Source organism: Leucoraja erinacea, chromosome 40 (assembly GCF_028641065.1).
Source record: "Leucoraja erinacea ecotype New England chromosome 40, Leri_hhj_1, whole genome shotgun sequence".
Taxonomy (NCBI): domain Eukaryota; kingdom Metazoa; phylum Chordata; class Chondrichthyes; order Rajiformes; family Rajidae; genus Leucoraja; species Leucoraja erinaceus.
Genome location: NC_073416.1, coordinates 100,001 through 119,239, shown reverse-complemented (window position 1 = coordinate 119,239; position 19,239 = coordinate 100,001). Strand labels below are relative to the sequence as shown.

Sequence of the window (19,239 nt, the reverse complement as noted above, 5' to 3'; positions counted from 1 at the left end):
TCGGCCCTTCGAACCTGCACCGTTCGCCATTCAATATGATCATGGTCAAGGTGGATGTGTTCATCTCCAGCTCACTACAAACATCATCCATCCCAAACAAGATTCTTTTCAACTTGGTGAGACCACACCTGGAGTATTGCGTACAGTTTTGGTCTCCTAATCTGAGGAAAGACATTCTTGCCATAGAGGGAGTACAGAGAAGGTTCACCAGACGGATTCCTGGGATGGCAGGACTTTCATATGAAGAAAAACTGGATAGACTCGGCTTGTACTCGCTAGAATTTAGAAGATCGAGGGGGGGGATCTTATAGAAACTTACAAAATTCTTAAGGGGTTGGACAGGCTAGATGCAGGAAGATTGTTCCTGATGTTGGGGAAGTCCAGAACAAGGGGTCACACAGTTTAAGGATAAGGGGGAAGTCTTTTAGGACCGAGATGAGAAGAACATATTTCACACAGAGAGTGGTGAATCTCTGGAACTCTCTGCCACAGAGGGTAGTTGAGGCCACACAGTTCATTGGCTATATTTAAGAGGGAGTTAGATGTGGCCCTTGTGGCTAAAGGGATCAGGGGGTATGGAGAGAAGGCAGGTACGGGATACTGAGTTGGATGATCAGCCATGATCATATTGAATGGTGAATGGTGCAGGCTCGAAGGGCCGAATGGCCTCTACTCCTGCACCTATTGTCTATGTATCTATGACAATTAACTGTTTTGCTGCTGAGTCAGGCTGACCAACACAGTTTCAGGTTTAATCACCCCCAGTAATAAAGTCAAGATAGAAACATAGAAACATAGAAAGTAGGTGCGAGAGTAGACCACCAGGTCCGTCGAGCCCGCACCGCCATTCTCTCATGGCTGAACACTAAACAGACACACTTACCCACAAACAGTAGACACAAGACACAGAACACAAGACACTACCCTCCCCCTTATACCGCTATCACCCCTCTCCACCCCAAGAACCTCGTGATCTCCTGGGGGAGGCAAAAAAAAGATCCTGTTCATGGAGCAATGGACTGAGTGACCTCCATTTTGTGCTGCTGTAAACAGGGAAGACTGAGTTTGGGACAACAGAACACAATGATAGCAGATGAAAGTGAACAGAGGGGAAACGGCAGTAGACGATTTGCGCTAAACAGGCGGGGAACGTGTGTGCCGTGAGTGAAGGACAAAATGTTGACGTTTTAATCCACAAAGTCCACGACCGCAGCCAGCACGAGAAATGATTAACAGTCAATCACACAAAACTAACTCCCCCCTTTTGATTCTATTAACACTTCACGCTGCCCGGGGAAAGCAGCCAACATAATCAAGGGCCATTCACCCCTTCTGCCCTCTCCCATCAGGTTGTACATACAAATGCCTGACTACACTATGATCAGCTTCTTCCCTACTGCTGCTAAATGACTGAACCCTTCTCTCAGAAGCTGAGGATACATTCCCCAATCTCTCAATCGACCCACTGCATTACCCTGGGGTCCGAGTCGGCAGTACAGAGGCATCGACAGCGGTCAGGCTTGGGTATTTGTAAGGCAGATTCTAGATCAGTACGGGTGTCAGAGGTTATGGGGAGAAGGCAGGAGAATGGGGTTGAGAGGGAGAGATAGATCAGCCATGATTGAATGGTGGAGTAGACTTGATGGGCCGAATGGCCTCATTCTGTTCCTAGATCTCATGAACATGAACTTATTATTAAATAAACGAACAAAGGCAAATGTAGGGTCAAGGTCAAGAAGTTGCCTTTTCCTCAGAGATGCGGAGGAGAGAAAGGGAAAATGTTGCAGTGTTAGAACTTGGCAAATGCTATTGGGGACGGTCGCTCCTGTATGAATGAACAACTTACAATGAACATCCTCAGATGTAATGTTGCTGTGATCAGACAACTTTGTGATGTGTACGTTTCATAACTATACAAACAACATGTACATACTATTTCACATCTAGATTTAATTCATGATACCTCTCTGAATAAGAATGAGAAAACAAATGGAAAGCCAATGATTCTCACCTGTGCGAACATTGTTACCAGGAGCAAACAGACGATCACGCCCGGCTTCATATCGTGAAACATATTCTGCCCACATAGGGTAAACGAAAGCATGATGAACTGCAAAGAAAGCATAAAGGTGAGTGAGTGTGTGTTGGCTGGGAGTCAGATGATCAAGTATCCAAATTATTTATGGATTATTATGTATATCCAGTCACTCTACACCTCCATCCCCCACCAGGTGGGTCGCAAAGCCCTCCGTTTTTTCCTCGACCACAGAACCAACCAATCCCCATCCACTGATACTCTCCTCCGCCTAGCGGAGCTGGTCCTTACCCTTTTCAACTTTTCATTTGACTCCAACTTTTCGTTCGACCGGAGTCAATTATAAAAGATGAAATAGCAGCACATTTGGATAGCAGTAACAGGATCGGTCCGAGTCAGCATGGATTTACGAAGGGGAAATCATGCTTGACTGATCTTCTGGAATTGTTTGAAGATGTAACTAGGGAAATGGACAAGGGAGAGCCGGTGGATGTAGTGTACCTGGACTTTCAGAAAGCATTTGGTAAGGTCCCACATAGGAGATTAGTGGGCAAAATTAGTGGGCAATATCATTTAATATCTGTCAACCCCTACTGTGCAGTGTCTACCATTCAGTGGTGGCCAGTGCTCTGTTTTTTGCTGCGGCCTGTTGGGGAGAAGGCGCCCGAATAGCGGACAGAAACAGACTGGATAAGCTGATCATGAAGGCCGGCTCAGTGGTTGGGGCAGAGCAACTAACGGTCAAGCAGGTGGCAGAGGCCAGAACGCTGAACAAACTAGGCTCAATAATGACCAACCCCACTCACCCACTCCATGCCCTGAAGGTGATCAAGTGCAGCATCTTCAGTCAGAGACTGATTGCACCAATGTGCAAAACGGAGAGACATAGGAAGTCTTGTATACCAGCTGCTATAAGGTTTTATAATGCACAAAAATTTTAACTTATTATGTATTGAAGATATCTGTTGAAATGTGTGGTGTTATGTCTGTCTTGAAGCTGTTGTGGCACTGTAATTTCCTGTAAAGGATTATTAAAGGTTATTCTATTCTATTCTAGGGCATATGGTATTGGGGGTAGAGTGCTGACATGGATAGAGAAGCGGTTGGCAGACAGGAAACAAAGAGTAGGGATAAACAGGTCCCTTTCAGAATGGCAGGCAGTGACTAGTGGGATACCGCAAGGCTCAGTGCTGGGCCCCAGCTATTTACCTAGCCACCCCATTCAGCTCGGTTTGATGACCTGCACTCCGCAATAGCAGAACAACCCCCTCTACAGTAACACTTGCCCTATCACAGCTCGAGCCAAGAGCTACTGCAAAACATACCTGATCCTGGGGCCTATTTGGGTGTCCCTGCTTGAAACAAAACCAACATGACTCTTGCACTAAATATTAATTGTTTTCTTTACGAAACTCTTTATCGGGTTGTAATGTGAATTCCCAATATATTATGGGTTACACAAAAAAGCTGGAGAAACTCAGCGGGTGCAGCAGCATCTATGGAGCGAAGGAAATAGGCAACGTTTCGGCCCGAAACCCTTCCGGGTTTCGGCCCGAAACGTTACCTATTTCCTTAAGGGTTTCGGCCCGAAACGTTGCCTATTTCCTTCGCTCCATAGATGCTGCTGCACCCGCTGAGTTTCTCCAGCTTTTTTGTGTAACCTTCGATTCTCCAGCATCTGCAGTTCCCTCTTAAACTCCCAATATATTATCTTTGGCTCACGCTTGTGTTGGGAATGAAACATACTAAGAAGACAAACTCCTGTCATTTGCCTTCATTTTTTAGTCTGAGTACAAGCCAAACCTTTTATTGCATTTAATGAAAAATCACAATCAAACGCAGTCTTCCGATAATATGGTGCTGAGGGGCAGTCAGTTGATATCTTGGTTCAGGACAAGTAGATTCCAAAGTCCCCTTATCAAATCCATCAATCTTTATTACTATAAATTCCTGTCTAGAAAAATAATTAAACTCCAACAAGAACAGAACATGTCATCATTTAATGCATCCTTCATCTTAATGTCTTCAATACGCACCACCATCCAAAACAAAGATGACTTCTTCCAGCAGTTTGTTTCTTTTGCTGCAGATTCCAGCATTTACACTCTCATCTTTCTCCCCCGCAAGTTCCCTGACCAGATCTCCCCAACCTGGTGATCTAGCTGAAGGGCGTCTCCAAATCTGAGGAAGGACATTATTGCCATAGAGGGAGTGCAGAGAAGGTTCACCAGACTGATTCCTGGGATGTCAGGGCTGTCTTATGAAGAAAGACTGGATAGACTTGGTTTATACTCTCTAGAATTTAGGAGATTGAGAGGGGATCTTATAGAAACTTACAAAATTCTTAAGGGGTTGGACAGGCTAGATGCAGGAAGATTGTTCCCGATGTTGGGGAAGTCCAGGACAAGGGGTCACAGCTTAAGGATAAGGGGGAAATCCTTTAAAACCCGAGATGAGAAGAAAAAATTTCACACAGAGAGAGTGGTGAATCTCTGGAATTCTCTGCCACAGAGGGTAGTTGAGGCCACAGTTCATTGGCTATATTTAAGAGGGAGTTAGATGTGGCCCTTGTGGCTAAAGGGATCAGGGGGTATGGAGAGAAGGCAGGGACGGGATACTGAGTTGGATGATCAGCCATGATCATATTGAATGGCAAATGGTGCAGGCTCGAAGGGCCGAATGGCCTCTACTCCTGCACCTATTTTCTATGTTTCTATGTTTCTATCTTGAATGGAGTAAAACATCTCAAGATATTTAGCAGGGGCAGAATCAAAATAATGTCCATGCCAATGAGATGAAGAGAGAATAAATGGGGTAGGTTTGAGGGTTTCCATGGAGGAATTTCGGGAGCAGGATACACGCAGCAGAGTTTTGGACCAGCTGAGGTTCATGGAGGTAAAAGATTAGAGGCTAGCCATGAGACCATTGGAACTGGTGATTCTGAAGATAATTAAGACATGGATTCAGTTACTGCTGAGGTAGAGGATTAGATAGGGCTCTTAAAGATGGATGGATTTAAGAGAGAGTTCGATAGAGCTCTAGGGGCTAGTGGAGTCAGGGGATATGGGGAGAAGGCAGGAACGGGGTACTGATTGGGGATGATCAGCCGTGATCATATTGAATGGCGAATGGTGCAGGCTCGAAGGGCCGAATGGCCTCTACTCCTGCACCTATTATCTATTGTACACCGTCACAGGTGAAGAGAGCCGTGCTCATCGCAAAGACTGGAAAAGAACATGTAACTTGTTACAAGATACCTGTGTGGTGACTGGCTCAGGCCTGCATTATCGTAAGGCCACATTTTCACAGATAGGAGGCAAAAATGACAACAAAAATGAGGAACAGCAACAAAGAAAAGCTTCAATAGCAAGAATGGCTTCTTGGAACAGACAGGGTAGTGACATGTATAAAGGAAGGACAGAAATAGTCCAGCTGGTTGTTGGAGCCTGTCTTTTCCTGGATCAGTGAAGTTCAGTCTTAACACTGCACCCGCCTCTTCCCCATGTACATACAAGCTCCCGTGAGAAATATACAAACAAAGCTTCTCAGGGTCAAAGGGAATCTTTTAAGAGTTTCTCACAGCTCTGAAATGTCCAATTAGAATAAATCAACACAAGCATATAATTGTCCGAGTGTAGAATAACGCAATCTATTCAATCTGTACGTAAACCTAGTGCCATGTACCAATCAAATAGGCTGTGTTTTGAAGAATAACCTCTCTCTGTGATGTCCCATTAAACACTAGGACGGCACGGTGGGGCAGCGGTAGAGTTGCTGCCTCACAGCGCCAGAGACTGGGTTCAATCCTGACTAATGGTGCTGTCTGTGCAGAGTTTGCACGTTCTCCCCATGATCTGCATGGCTTTTGTCTGGGTGCTTCAGATTCCTCCCACACTCCAAAGATATACAGGTTTGTGGGTGAATTCACTTTGGTAATTTGTAAATTGTCGCCAGCTCGTGTAGGGTAATGTGTAGGAAGGAACTGCAGATGCCGGTTTACATTCAGTAGATATTCCTGAACCTGGACGTTGCAGTCTTCAGGCTCCTGTACCTTCTACCTGAAGGTAGCAGGGAGATGAGTGTGTGGCCAGGATGGTGTGGGTCTTTGATGATGCTGCCAGCCTTTTTGAGGCAGCGACTGCGATAAATCCCCTCGATAGAAGGAAGGTCAGAGCCGATGATGGACTGGGCAGTGTTTACTACTTTTTGTAGTCTTTTCCTCTCCAGGGCGCTCAAATTGCCGAACCAAGCCACGATGCAACCGGTCTGCATGCTTTCTACTGTGCACCTGTAGAAGTTAGAGAGAGTCCTCCTTGACAAACCGACTCTCCGTAATCTTCTCAGGAAGTAGGGGCGCTGATCAGCTTTTTTGATAATTGCGGTTTCCTAAGTGGGACAGGGACATAAAGCACCAATTTCGGTCGGGCACAGTTCGCTGGCGTGTGTGTATTGGCACAAGATAGTTGAGATTAAACTATAACCAGGGATATACAGGGATATCGACCCCCACCACACTGAATGTTTCTACCTTTCGTTTCCCCTTCTGCTCTCAGCAGCAAAGATCCTCTGCTATAGGATCTTTGCTCAGCAGTGGGTATACTGGCCATCATGACCAGTATTGCACAAGACTAATGGCATATTAAACACGAGTTCACAGTACAATACTGGTATCATAATCACACATTATACAGCACGCAACAAGCTCGTGTGATTAGAACTCAGTAAATGGGTAAAATCTTCAATTGCCAGTCAAATATTCGCCACAAAACTGAATAGAGTGCAAGTTAAAAGATTTACCTCTCTAGGATTTCAGTTTTCATTCATCAATCCTTCAGGACACCACATGCTTCACTCTCTTGGGACAAACAGCCCTTATTTCAACAACGTTTTTAACAGAGGTTTTTCTCAGCACAAAAAAACAGGACCCAAGAGTTTGCGATCTAGCGAGATCCGACTCATTCATCTACTCGCTGGAGTTTTATGGAAGGCTGCTGCTGGCTGCCACCAGCTGGGAATCATTTCCTCCCGTGGGAATCCTTCATCAGCAGCAGCAGCCAGCAGAGGCAGAGGCGGAGGCAGATTTGGGACAATGCAGCGAGCAGCCTACACCAGCACTGGGAAAGTTATACAGCTGCAGGAGGGGGTGATTTTGTCCCCGACATTTCAGGTGAGACCTCGCCCATGGTGTTCTGTAACTGCTGCCACAGCCCTCCCTTGCTGAATTCCAAAATGTTTCAATAAGGCTACTCTGTATTGCTCTAATCACTCTGTCCTTTCCAATCCATATACAGGTCTACAGAACAGACATCATTAGAAACATAGAAACATAGAAATTAGGTGCATTCGGCCCTTCGAGCCTGCACCATTCAATATATGATCATGGCTGATCATCCAACTCAGTATCCCATCCCTGCCTTCTCTCCATACCCTCTGATCCCCTTAGCCACAAGGACCACATCTAACTCCCTCTTAAATATAGCCAATGAACTGTGGCCTCAACTACCCTCTGTGGCAGAGAGTTCCAGAGATTCACCACTCTCTGTGTGAAAAAAGTTCTTCTCATCTCGGTTTTAAAGGATTTCCCCCTTTATCCTTAAGCTGTGGCCCCTTGTCCTGGACTTCCCCAACATCGGGAGCAATCTTCCTGCATCTAGCCTGTCCAACCCCTTAAGAATTTTGTAAGTTTCTATAAGATCCCCCCTCAATCTCCTAAATTCTAGAGAGTATAAACCAAGTCTATCCAGTCTTTCTTCATAAGACAGTCCTGACATCCCAGGAATCAGTCTGGTGAACCGTCTCTGCACTCCCTCTATGGCAATAATGTCCCTCATAGGAGCCTATTCCTTTCCCAGCATTAAAAGCCATCATGGAACACACATCCAGTTCATTTTTAAAAAAGTGCTTTTTTTTTGTGCAGAATACATGTTGGCAGGAAACAGCAAATTCAGTCCCTTGAGAAAACGACTCCGCTTTTCCATAGAGTTTCTTCAAACAGGAATATGGCTCAGAGTTAAACAATGACATGTAGTGAAACATTCTGCCCTTGATCAGGGCCACTGGGTTTATATAAATAACTTGTATTCAATTCTAATTTAAGAACGCATTTCAGTTCCACACACTGGCCTCACTCGGCCTTTAAAGCAGCCTCATGTGCTAGTTACTGTGTCGTCCTATGCATATTGGGCAGGCCATGGTCCATGTGCATACACCAAAATAGACAGAAGTCTGAAGAAGGGTCCAAATCTGAAACCTGTCCTGACCTGTCCACATCCTCCAGAGATGCTGCCCAACTCGCTGAGTTTCTCTTGCACTTTGTGTCTTCCCCCCCCCCCGCCCAAAACAGACACACTATAACCATAAAATCCATTCAATTTGTTTAATGTACAATCTGCTGCTGATGGTCTGGAGTCAGGCAGCAAGGAAACAGGTCCTTTAGCTCAAGTTATAGATAAAGGGGAAAAAGGTTACCCAGCAGGCACGTGCCATGAGTAATTACTCAGGGTAGGCTGTCAGTCGGCTTTTAAAAATCTTAAAAACCGCACATGCGCAGATTGTTCTCTCTGGCGGCTTTTATAAAGTAATTTGTCTTCAAATGCCTTATCTCTTAATAAAGTATTTAAAAGCATATAGCTCAAAGAAATTTACTTACCACGTTATTTGTACACATAGAAACATAGACAATAGGTGCAGGAGTAGAGGCCATTCAGCCCTTCGAGCCTGCACCATTTGCCATTCAATATGATCATGGCTGATCATCCAACTCAGTATCCCATCCCTGCCTTCTCTCCATACCCCCTGATCCCTTTAGCCACAAGGGCCACATCTAACTCCCTCTTAAATATAGCCAATGAACTGTGTGGCCTCAACTACCTTCCGTGGCAGAGAATTCCACAGATTCACCACTCTCTGTGTGTGTGAAAAAATGTTTTTCTCATCTCATCTCAGTCCTAAAAGATTTCCCCCTTATCCTTAAACTGTGTGTGTGTGACCCCTTGTCCTGGACTTCCCTAACATCGGGAACAATCTTCCTGCATCTAGCCTGTCCAAGCCCCTAAGAGTTTTGTAAGTTTCTCGAACTGCATTCTTCTCTCTTTGTATCTTATGATATTCTTAAGGTAATGACAATCCATGTTTGAAAAACCCGACAGGAAACCTGCGCTGCACATGTGCAGTACACTGCCGTGCATGTGCAGTATGCTGCCCAGCACATGCATGCAGTCCACGGTGCAAATGCAGAATTGCAGCTGCCTTCAGCTCCCCTGTCATCGATGGCTTGAAGCAGCGTGAGGCACTTTTGCGTATTAAATGTACTCCGGATCAAAGGCACGGAGAATTATGTGGGAGAGTTTAGTTCAGAGATACAGCGCGGAAACGGGCCCTTTGGCCAAACCAGTCAGCGCTAATCAGCGATCCCCGCACACTAACACTATCCTACACACGAGGGAGAGTTTACATTTTTGCCAAGCCAATTGCCTACAAACCTGTACGTCTTTGGAGTGTTGCCCTTAGAGGATGTGAATTTGGAAGGTGCTGGCGGGAGAAGCACGACAAGTACAGATAGGTTAACGTGAGGGGAAATATATTCAATAGGAACCTTAGGGGTGACTATTTCACACAAAGGGAAGTGGACAATAAACAATAAACTCACTTGAACTTGAACTTGAACTTGGACGTATGGAACGAGTTGCCAGAAGAGGTAGTTGAGACCAGGACCATCGCAACATTTAAGAAACATTTAGACGGGTACATGGATAGGACAGGTTATGGACCAAACGCAGCAGCAGCCATGTGGGACTACAGTAGATGTGGTCGGTGTGGACAAATGCAATATCAGAGGTTCACGTTTATAGCCTTTGAGTTTGAAGAGTTGGAACATTTTCACTCAGCTGATGCAGGAATTGAAACGAGAGGAAGAGGCAGACAAAGAAACAGAATGAAATCATTCATTAAAAAGCACTCTAGATTCCAGTTCCGGAGTAGATTCCCCCCCATCATTTCATCTTACTCTCTACTGATTCATCAGTAAAAGCCCATTTGCTATACATTTGAAATCATTCAAAAAACTTATTTCAATGTTTTACATAGTTTCATGTTTAGAGATGGTTAGTATGGAAACAGGCCCTTCGGCCCAACGAGCCCTCCTCTCCCCATCGATCTCATAGAAACATAGAAATTAGGTGCAGGAGTAGGCCATTCGGCCCTTCGAGCCTGCACCGCATCTCCTGTTCATACTAGTTCTGCGTTATCCCTACTTTCTCATCCACTCCCTACACACTAGGGGCAATTTACAGAGGGGATTCACCTACACACCTACACACGTCTTGGACATTAGAAGAAGTCATGATAACAATTTTAAACAATGGCAGATTAACTTGGATCTCCCAACACCGGGGGTGATAGATGGAAGATTAAATCTTTTTCTCGTCAATGGAGACTGAAGGTTGCCATGATTATTTGTATTCACTAGTGACCAGCCTAAGGTCATCTTACCTGTAGATGTGGTGGAGACTCTTCCAAGTTAAGGGACCAGACCCTCAGTAGCAAATCACAGTCACTGCCCCATTACAAGCAGTGAAACAACGTTGGTGATGTTGGCGAATGCTGTAGGGGGAAGAAACACTATTTACAGAACAGCCACAGGAAGGGCATGTGCCTGTGCAAAGTGTTCAGCCCAGTCTCCTGCATGTGTAATGCATTCTAGACAAATAAACACAATAGCGCGGCTAGTTTGAGCTATAAATCAGATTGTTGGACCGTCATCAAGTCAAACACACAGAGAAATGACTGTACAGAGGAAGTGGGAACAAGCCACGAGACATGGGGAAGGGAAGCCGATGAACTTTATAGAAACTCTCCTGCAGGAGGATCGTGGAGACCACAACGCTGCAAATGACTGATCCAAATTGTGCAAAATGAGGACTCAGATGTGCCTGTTACAATTTCTCTCCTTTGTCGACTTGCTGCTGTAACTGACCCGAAACATTGTTTCCCTTTCCACAGTTGTCCCACTTGCTGAGTGTTACACGGAAATGTAGACAATAGGTGCAGGAGGAGGCCATTCGGCCCTTCGAGCCAGCACCGCCATTCATTGTGATCATGGCTGATCGTCCCCTATCAATAACCCGTGCCTGCCTTCTCCCCATATCCCTCGATTCCACTAGCCCCTAGAGTTCTATCTAACTCTCTCTTAAATCCATCCAGTGACTTGGCCTCCACTGCCCTCTGTGGCAGGGAATTCCACAGATTCACACAACTCTCTGGGTGAAAACACTTCTCATCTTAGTTTTAAATGGCCTCCCCTTTATTCTAAGACTGTGTGTGTGTGTGGCCCCTGGTTCTGGACTCCCCCAACATTGGGAACATGTTTCCTGCATCTAGCTTGTCCAGTCCTTTTATCATTTTGTATGTTTACTAGACCAAGTGCAGACCCGCTGGGTGTGTTCCCCCCAATGTGCTGTTGGAGGAGAGGAGAGGGGGGTTGGTGGGAGGAGGGGGGGGAGGGGGGTTGGAGGGGGGGGGAGAGGGGGGTTGGGAGGAGGTTAGAAGGACGGTGGAGGAGGGGATAGAGGAGTGGAATGGAGGAGGGGAGAGGGGTGGGTGGGGGGGCAGAGGGGGGAGAGGGGGAGAGGGGCGGAGGGGGGGAGGAGGGGGAAGGGGGGGGGGGGAGAGGGGGAGAGGGAGAGTGGGGGGAGGGGAAGGGGAAGAGAGTGGGGAGGGGGAAAGGGAGGGGGGGGGGAGAGGTGGGAGGGGGTGGGGGGGGGGAGGGGAAAGGGAGGGGAGGAAGGGATTAAAACATTTGTTTTAAAGTGCGTGAAAAATATGTTGGAGTATTAATTGAAGAACATCCAATAGTGCAGAAGATTTACCAGTCTAGACTATTGGATGATTTTAATAGTTTGTGTTTTGTGTATTTTTAGTTACTTTAAGAGCTTTATTTTTAAACTTTGAGCTTGAAACAGTAAAACTCCAGTAATCTTCATATGTGAATGAACGTTATTTGACTCTAAGTAGCGACTGTAAGGGTGGCTCGGCGGTAGAGTTGCTGCCTCACGGCGCCAGAGACCCGGGTCCGATCCCGACTACGGGTGCTGTCTGTACGGAGTTTGCACGTTCTCTCCCCGTGACCTGCGTGGGTTTTCTCCAGGAGCTCCGGTTTCCTCCCACACTCCAAAGACGTGCAGTAAACTGAATCCCAGATAGAGGTTACACAGAAAAGCTGGAGAAACTCAGCGGGTGCAGCAGCATCTATGGAGCGAAGGAAATAGGCAACGTTTCGGGCCGAAACCCTTCTTCAGACCCGAAATCCTGAAGGAAATAGGCAACGTTTCGGGACGAAACCCTTCCGGGTTTCGGCCCGAAACGTTGCCTATTTCCTTCGCTCCATAGATGCTGCTGCACCCGCTGAGTTTCTCCAGCATTTTTGTGTACCTTCGATTTTCCAGCATCTGCAGTTCCCTCTTAAACCCCAGATAGAGGTTGCCTGACTTGGGCACCTCAGATTTGGATGAACCATGAGATTCCCTACCTGAAGACTATGCGTTCCAGTCAGATAAATGCGAGCATCGAATTCTTTGGCACGCAGTCCTTGACACACCTACTGACGAAGGCTGTGATGGCTGTGGTGCCGACTCCTTGAACACGGACCAGTCCACCAACTTAAAGCAGTCACGCAGGAGCTCATCTACTTCCTCTACGATTTCCTGTACTGGATTCTCACGCTTCAGTTTCTGCTTGCAAGCAGGAAGAAGAAATACATGCTGCCGCTAAACATATAAGGGAAGTCCAGGACAAGGGGTCACAGCTTAAGGATAAAGGGGAAATCCTTTAAAACCGAGATGAGAAGAACTTTTTTCACACAGAGAGTGGTGAATCTCTGGAACTCTCTGCCACAGAGGGTAGTCGAGGCCACACACAGTTCATTGGCTATATTTAAGAGGGAGTTAGATGTGGCCCTTGTGGCTAAGGGGATCAGGGGGTATGGAGAGAAGGCAGGTACGGGATACTGAGTTGGATGATCAGCCATGATCATATTGAATGGCGAATGGTGCAGGCTCGAAGGGCCGAATGGCCTCTACTCCTGCACCTAATTTCTATGTTTCTATGTTTCTATGTAACACATTTAATAAACATCTTATCTCCTTGTACTTTGACTTACATTCTACATCTAAAAGCAAATCGATGGGAAAATGAATCTTGCACAGGTCTAACATATCATCGTGAAACACAGGGAAATATCAAAAACATTGGCCTCTCCCAGAGATCTCTTTGAGGCTGAACACTGGCATTTCCGATTGGAACCACTTGCCAAATTAGTAAGATCAGGCCCATCATTGTAAGACATCATTACATATAGGTGCATAACATAAAGTGTTGGAGGCACTCAGCGGGTCATCTGTGCCTCCATCAAGTATGATTTCCCCTTCGTAAATCCATGCTGACTCGGACCGATCCTGTTACTGCTATCCAAATGTGCCGCTATTTCATCTTTTATAATTGACTCCAGCATCTTCCCCACTACCGATGTCAGGCTAACCGGTCTATAATTCCCCGTTTTCTCTCTCCTGCCTTTCTTAAAAAGTGGGATAACATTATCTACCCTCCAATCCACAGGAACTGATCCTCAACGAGTCAACAGTACACGCCTGTACCCTGCAATTCGCTGCAACACAAGGGGTCGGCTCGGTGGCGCAGCGGTAGAGTTGCTGCCTCACGGCGCCAGAGACCCGGGTTCGATCCTGACTACGGGCGCTGTCTGTGCGGAGTTTGCACGTTCTCCCCCGTGACCTGTGTGGGTTTTCTCCGGGTGCTCCGGTGACAGCCGCGGGAAAGAAGCTGTTCCTCCCACACTCCAAAGACGTGCGGGTTTGTAGGTGAATTTGCTTCTGTAAAAATTGTAAATTGTCCCGTGGTGTGTGTGTGTGTGTGTGTGTGAATAAATAATAATAAGTGTCCGGGTGGGGGGGTGGTGATTGGCAGTCAACGAGTGTGGTAGTGTTCACCAGGTGTGTGTGTGTGTTCTGTGTGTGTGTTGACGTGTGTGTGTGTGTGTGTGTGTGTTAGTGATGTGAGTGTGAGTGTGTGCGTGCGTGCGTGTGTGTGTGTGTGTGCGTGCGTGCGTGTGTGTGTGCGTGCGTGTGTGTGTGTAGGATAGTGTTAATGAGCGGCGATCACTGGTCGATGCTGATTGGATGGGCTGAAGGGCCTGTTTCTGTGTTGTATCTCTAAACTAAACATAATGGAGCCGTTGCTATGGCGCCATTTCCAGTGACGTCATAAAGCGGCAGTTGCCGTGGGTACACCTAGCCCTCCGCTCATGTTGGCTGGTGTGCTGGAGCAGAGTGGGTGTGGATCATTTACACCGCAACACGCACGATAAATATCTCCACTTTAAAGCACTTTCTTCTTCGCCATGAGAGCCAAGGTAAAACTGCGCCAGATGCAACAACGTGACGAATGGAAACTAAATGGGATCCAGTCAGATAAATGGGAAACCAATGGAAAATCAATGGGATAAAGCAGAGAAGAACAGGGACTCTCTGGGTCAGTGTAGGGTCAATGTTTACAGGATGTGGGCAGAAACTGGAGCACCAGGGAGCTGGGGACACACGCATGGCCAGTTCAGTTTATTGTCACGTGTACCAAGTTACAGTGAAAAGCTTTTGTTGCTAACCAGTCAGCGGAAAGACAATACAGAATTACAATCGAGCCATTTACAGTGTACAGATACAGGATAAGGGAATAACGTTTAGTGCAAGGTAAAGCCAGCATAGTCCGATCAAGGATAGTCCAAGGATCCCCAATGAGGTAGATAGTAGTTCAGGACCGCTCTCTGGTTGTGGTAGGACGGTTCAGTTGCCTGATAACAGCCGGGAAGAAACTGTCCCTGAATCTGGAGGTGTGTGTGCGTTTGTTTTCACACTTCTATACCTCTTACCCGATGGGAGAGGGGAGCAGAGGGAGTGGCCGGGGGGGGGGGTGAGGAAAGTCGTTGGTGATATTGACTCCCAGATATTTGAAGTCCGCAACTATCTAATCAAGAACCTATCAATCACTGCTTTGAACATAGCCAAAGACTCGGCCTCCACAGCCGTCTGTGGCCATGAATTCCACAGATTCACCGCCCTAAAGGAATTCCTCCTCATCTCCTTTCTAAAGGTGCACCCTTTAATTCTGAGGCTGTGCCCTCTGGTCCTAGACTCTCCCATTAATGGAACCATCCTCTCCACATCCACTCTATTCACCTATCACAACTGGGGAATTCCATTTCACATCTAGGAACTGTAGGGGTGTGAGGGGGGGGGGGGGGGGGGGGAGAGGAAAACGTGTTTGATGTACAATGTTAATCTTTCCTTTTCCTTTATAGTGGAGGAAGAAGCGCATGCGCAGGTACGTACGTCTCAGCGAATTCTCCTCTAACTTCAAATTAAGTTGAAAATATAAAGAATTAGCTACCTTCATACGTGCATTAAGTCATAGGAGTAGAATTAAGCCATTTGGCCCATCAATCTAGTCTGCCATGCAATCCTTCCCTCTCAACCCCATCCTCCTGCCTTCTCCCTGTACCCCCTGACACCTGCACTAATCAAGAATCTGTCAATCTCTGGGGTAAAATTACCCAGTTAATTGACCTCCACAGCTATCTATGGCAGTGGAAAGCATCTTGTCCGGGAACATTACCATCTGGTTTGGGAATTGCTCTGCCAAGGACAAGAAGGCTCTGCAGAGAGTAGTGCGTTCAGCCGAACAAACGCACTATGGGAACTTCACTCGCCCCCCTGCAGGAACTATACAACAGGAGGTGCAACTCCAGAGCTAACAAAATCATGGGAGACCCCTGCCACCCCTGCAACGGACTGTTCCAGCTGCTACGGTCAGGCAAACGCCACCGTTGCCATGTGGTGGGGGCGGAGAGGTTGAGAAGGAGTTTCTTCCCAGAGGCAATTCGGACTGTAAACGCCTTTCTCACCAGGGACTAACTCTACAGAACGTTTTTCCTTCTATTATTTATTATGAATAAGAATATGTGTGTTATGATTGTGTTTATAATTTGTTTGGTTGTTTTGTTGTTTGTCTTTTGCACAAAAGTCCACGAGCATTGCCACTTTCATTTCACTGCACATCTCGTATGTGTATGTGACAAATAAACTTGACTTGACTTCACTTGAAATCCACAGATTCACCACACTCTGACAAAATCAATTCCTACTCATCTCCTTTCTAAAGGTACGTCCTTTAATTCTGAGGCTTGGTCCTCTAGTCCGAGACTCTCCTACCAGTGGAACCATCTTCTCCACATCCAGTCTATCCAGGCCTTTCACTAGTCAGTAAGCTTCAATGAGTTCCCCCCTCCCTCATCCTTCCAATTTCCAGCAAGTACAGGCCCAGTGTCGCCAAACACTCATCATACACTGCCCTCCATAATGTTTGGGACAAAGGCCCATCATTTATTTATTTATTTGCCTCTGTACTCCACAATTTGAGATTTGTAATAGAAAAAAATCACACGTGGCTAAAGTGCACATTGTCAGATTTTAATAAAGGCCATTTTTATACATTTTGGTTTCACCATGTAGAAATTACAGCAGTGTTTATACATAGTCTGTCCCCCTCCCATTTCAGGGCACCATAATGTTTGGGACACACGGCTTCACAGGCGTTTGTAATAACTAAAGCAGAGAATGCTGGAAACACTCAGAAGTTCGGGCAGCCTCTGTGGAGAGAGAAGAACAGTCAACTTTTCATGTTCAACCTGGGAAAGATAGAGGTGCAAGTTAACACGGTGAAATGTACTTGTAGTTCACTCTTTCCTTGTCTAACAAAGGGTCACAGATACAACACATTGGCTATTTCTCTCTCCACTGAGGCGCTCTGTCCTGAGTGTTTCCAGCATTTTCTGCTATTGTTACTAAGGTAGAAACAGCAGAAAGCCAGGATCAAGAGGTTTATCATGTGTCCCCAAACTAAACGATGAAATCCTCACTTGTAACATCACAACAGGTCTGTAAATACAGTATGCAATAGATAGTAAACAAAGAAAAACAACATAATGCGAGTCACCTACTTCTGGACTAAAAGGTTTTAACGGGAAATTTAAAGTAAGTGTCCTTTAAATGTGTGTTTGTGTTACTGTAGTGATTTAGCCACTGCCATTCTACTTTTTCAATATTTAATAATCAACTTCTTGTTACAGATTGAAACGCAAGAGACGAAAGATGAGGCAAAGGTCCCAATAACTTCATGTAGAGTTACTGTCGATCTTTGTACTGTCAAATTGCAAAGCAAAGAGGAATTGCAATAAGTCTTGTTTGGCTTGGGGCCCGACCATCAATGTCCAAACACCATATTCATCACATTTGCTATATCTTCTTGGGCTCAAGAATGAAGTTGCACTGGACGTTGTATGTTGAAGCAGTAACTCTGTAATAAATGTTTTTTTTCTTGTTTACCATGAGCTGGCAAGGCTGATCATTGTACAATGTTAGAATAACACATCTCAATCATGGATCCAAAGAACACTTGGCCAACAAAATGTTGTTTGGTCTTCATCTGACTGTTCTGGGAGAAGTAAAACACCAGTAACAAAGACGGGGGGAAAAAGATTGCTAAGTTTCTCCGCAGTCCATGCACACAAATTCATCGTTTAAGACCTGCGTGGATAGAGAAAAGTGTCACCCATTGAAATGTGAAGAACTGTACAGCCACGCCCTTGGGGCCAGGAGATGCGACCTCTGCCCGGGGTGACACAGCATCATGGGGGCACGATGCAGGGCCGGATTAAGACCCATAGAGGCCCTAAGCACTTAAAAGATGTTGGTGCCCCCATATATATGTCATTCAAAATATTAACTATAATAAACCATAAAATACATTTTTTTATTTTTCAAAATGAAACAAAACTAACAGTAAGATGGAAAATAATGTTTATTTTTGTATACTTCCTGTTTATTTATTTTTGAAAAGTTTTCCCCTACTTTTTTTATTGCAAAGTCCTCAAATTTAATCTTGCGTAACACATCTGCTTCTGTGCTTAGTGGAAATAAGGCATCCAGCCTGCCTTGTTGCATAGTTGTTCTTTAAGGATAAGGGGGAAATCTTTTAGGACTGAGATGAGTTTCCGTGCGGTTCCCGGAGGTTTTTGTCAGTCTCCCCACCTGCTTCCACTACTGGCAACCACCTGCAACCTCCGGGAACCGCACGGAAACCTTGGGTGGGGCGCAAAGTCTCCAGAGGTTTCCGTTCAGGTTTCCTAAGTGGGACAGGGGCATTATATGGGCTGTCCTACTTAGGAGACTGGAACGGAAACCTCTGGAGGCTTTGGGCCCCACCGAAGGTTTCCGTGCGGTTCCTGGTGGTTCCTGGTTGTACCTCCGGCAACCTCCGGCAACCATCTGCAACCTCCGGCAACCTCCGGCAACCACCTGGCAACCTCTGGCAACCTCAACCTCTGGCAACCTCCGGCAACCTCTGGCAACCACCTGCAACCTCTGGCAACCTCTGGCAACCACCTGGCAACCACCTGCAACCTCCTGCAACCTCTGGCAACCACCTGCAACCTCCGGCAAACTCTGGCAACCTCCGGCAACCACTGGCAACCTCTGGCAACCTCTGGCAACCTCCGGCAACCTTTGGCAACCCCCGGCAACCTCCGGCAACCTCCGGCAACCTCTGGCAACCTCCAGCAACCTCTGGCAACCACCTGCAACCTCCGGCAACCTCTGGCAACCACCTGCAACCTCCGGCAACCTCCGGCAACCTCCGGCAACCTCCAGCAACCACCTGCAACCTCTGGCAACCACCTGCAACCACCTGCAACCTCTGGCAACCACCTGCAACCTCCGGCAACCACCGGCAACCTCCGGCAACCACCTGCAACCTCCGGCAACCTCCTGCAACCACCTGCAACCTCCTCCGGCAACCACCTGCAACCTCTGGCAACCACCTGCAACCTGCAACCTCTGGCAACTAGCATCGCAACTGGCTTCGACTAAAAAAATCGCCGATTATTAAAACGGCAACCTATTTTTAGTCGCGTCCGGTTTTGTAGTTTTTTGAAATAATCGCCTGAACATAGAAGAAGCGGAAAGCACTTTCGACCGTTAGGGAAGACTGACGAAAACCTCCGGGAACCGCACGGTAAACATTGGGTGGGGGCCCAAAGTCTCCAGAGGTTTCCGTATATTCCAGTCTCCTAAGTGGGACAGGGG

General features: G+C 46.6%; 1 protein-coding gene across 1 annotated transcript in view; it reads right to left on the bottom strand.

Annotated features, from left to right (window-relative positions):
- Window positions 1–6,967, bottom strand: part of LOC129714746 (calcitonin gene-related peptide type 1 receptor-like) — a 31,962-nt gene extending 24,995 nt beyond the window's left edge. The window contains 2 exon segments of the mRNA XM_055664555.1: window positions 2,012–2,110; window positions 6,833–6,967. Coding sequence (XP_055520530.1) covers window positions 2,012–2,104 — 93 coding nt within the window. The 5' untranslated portion in view covers window positions 2,105–2,110; window positions 6,833–6,967.
- Between the last annotated feature and the right edge of the window lie 12,272 nt (window positions 6,968–19,239).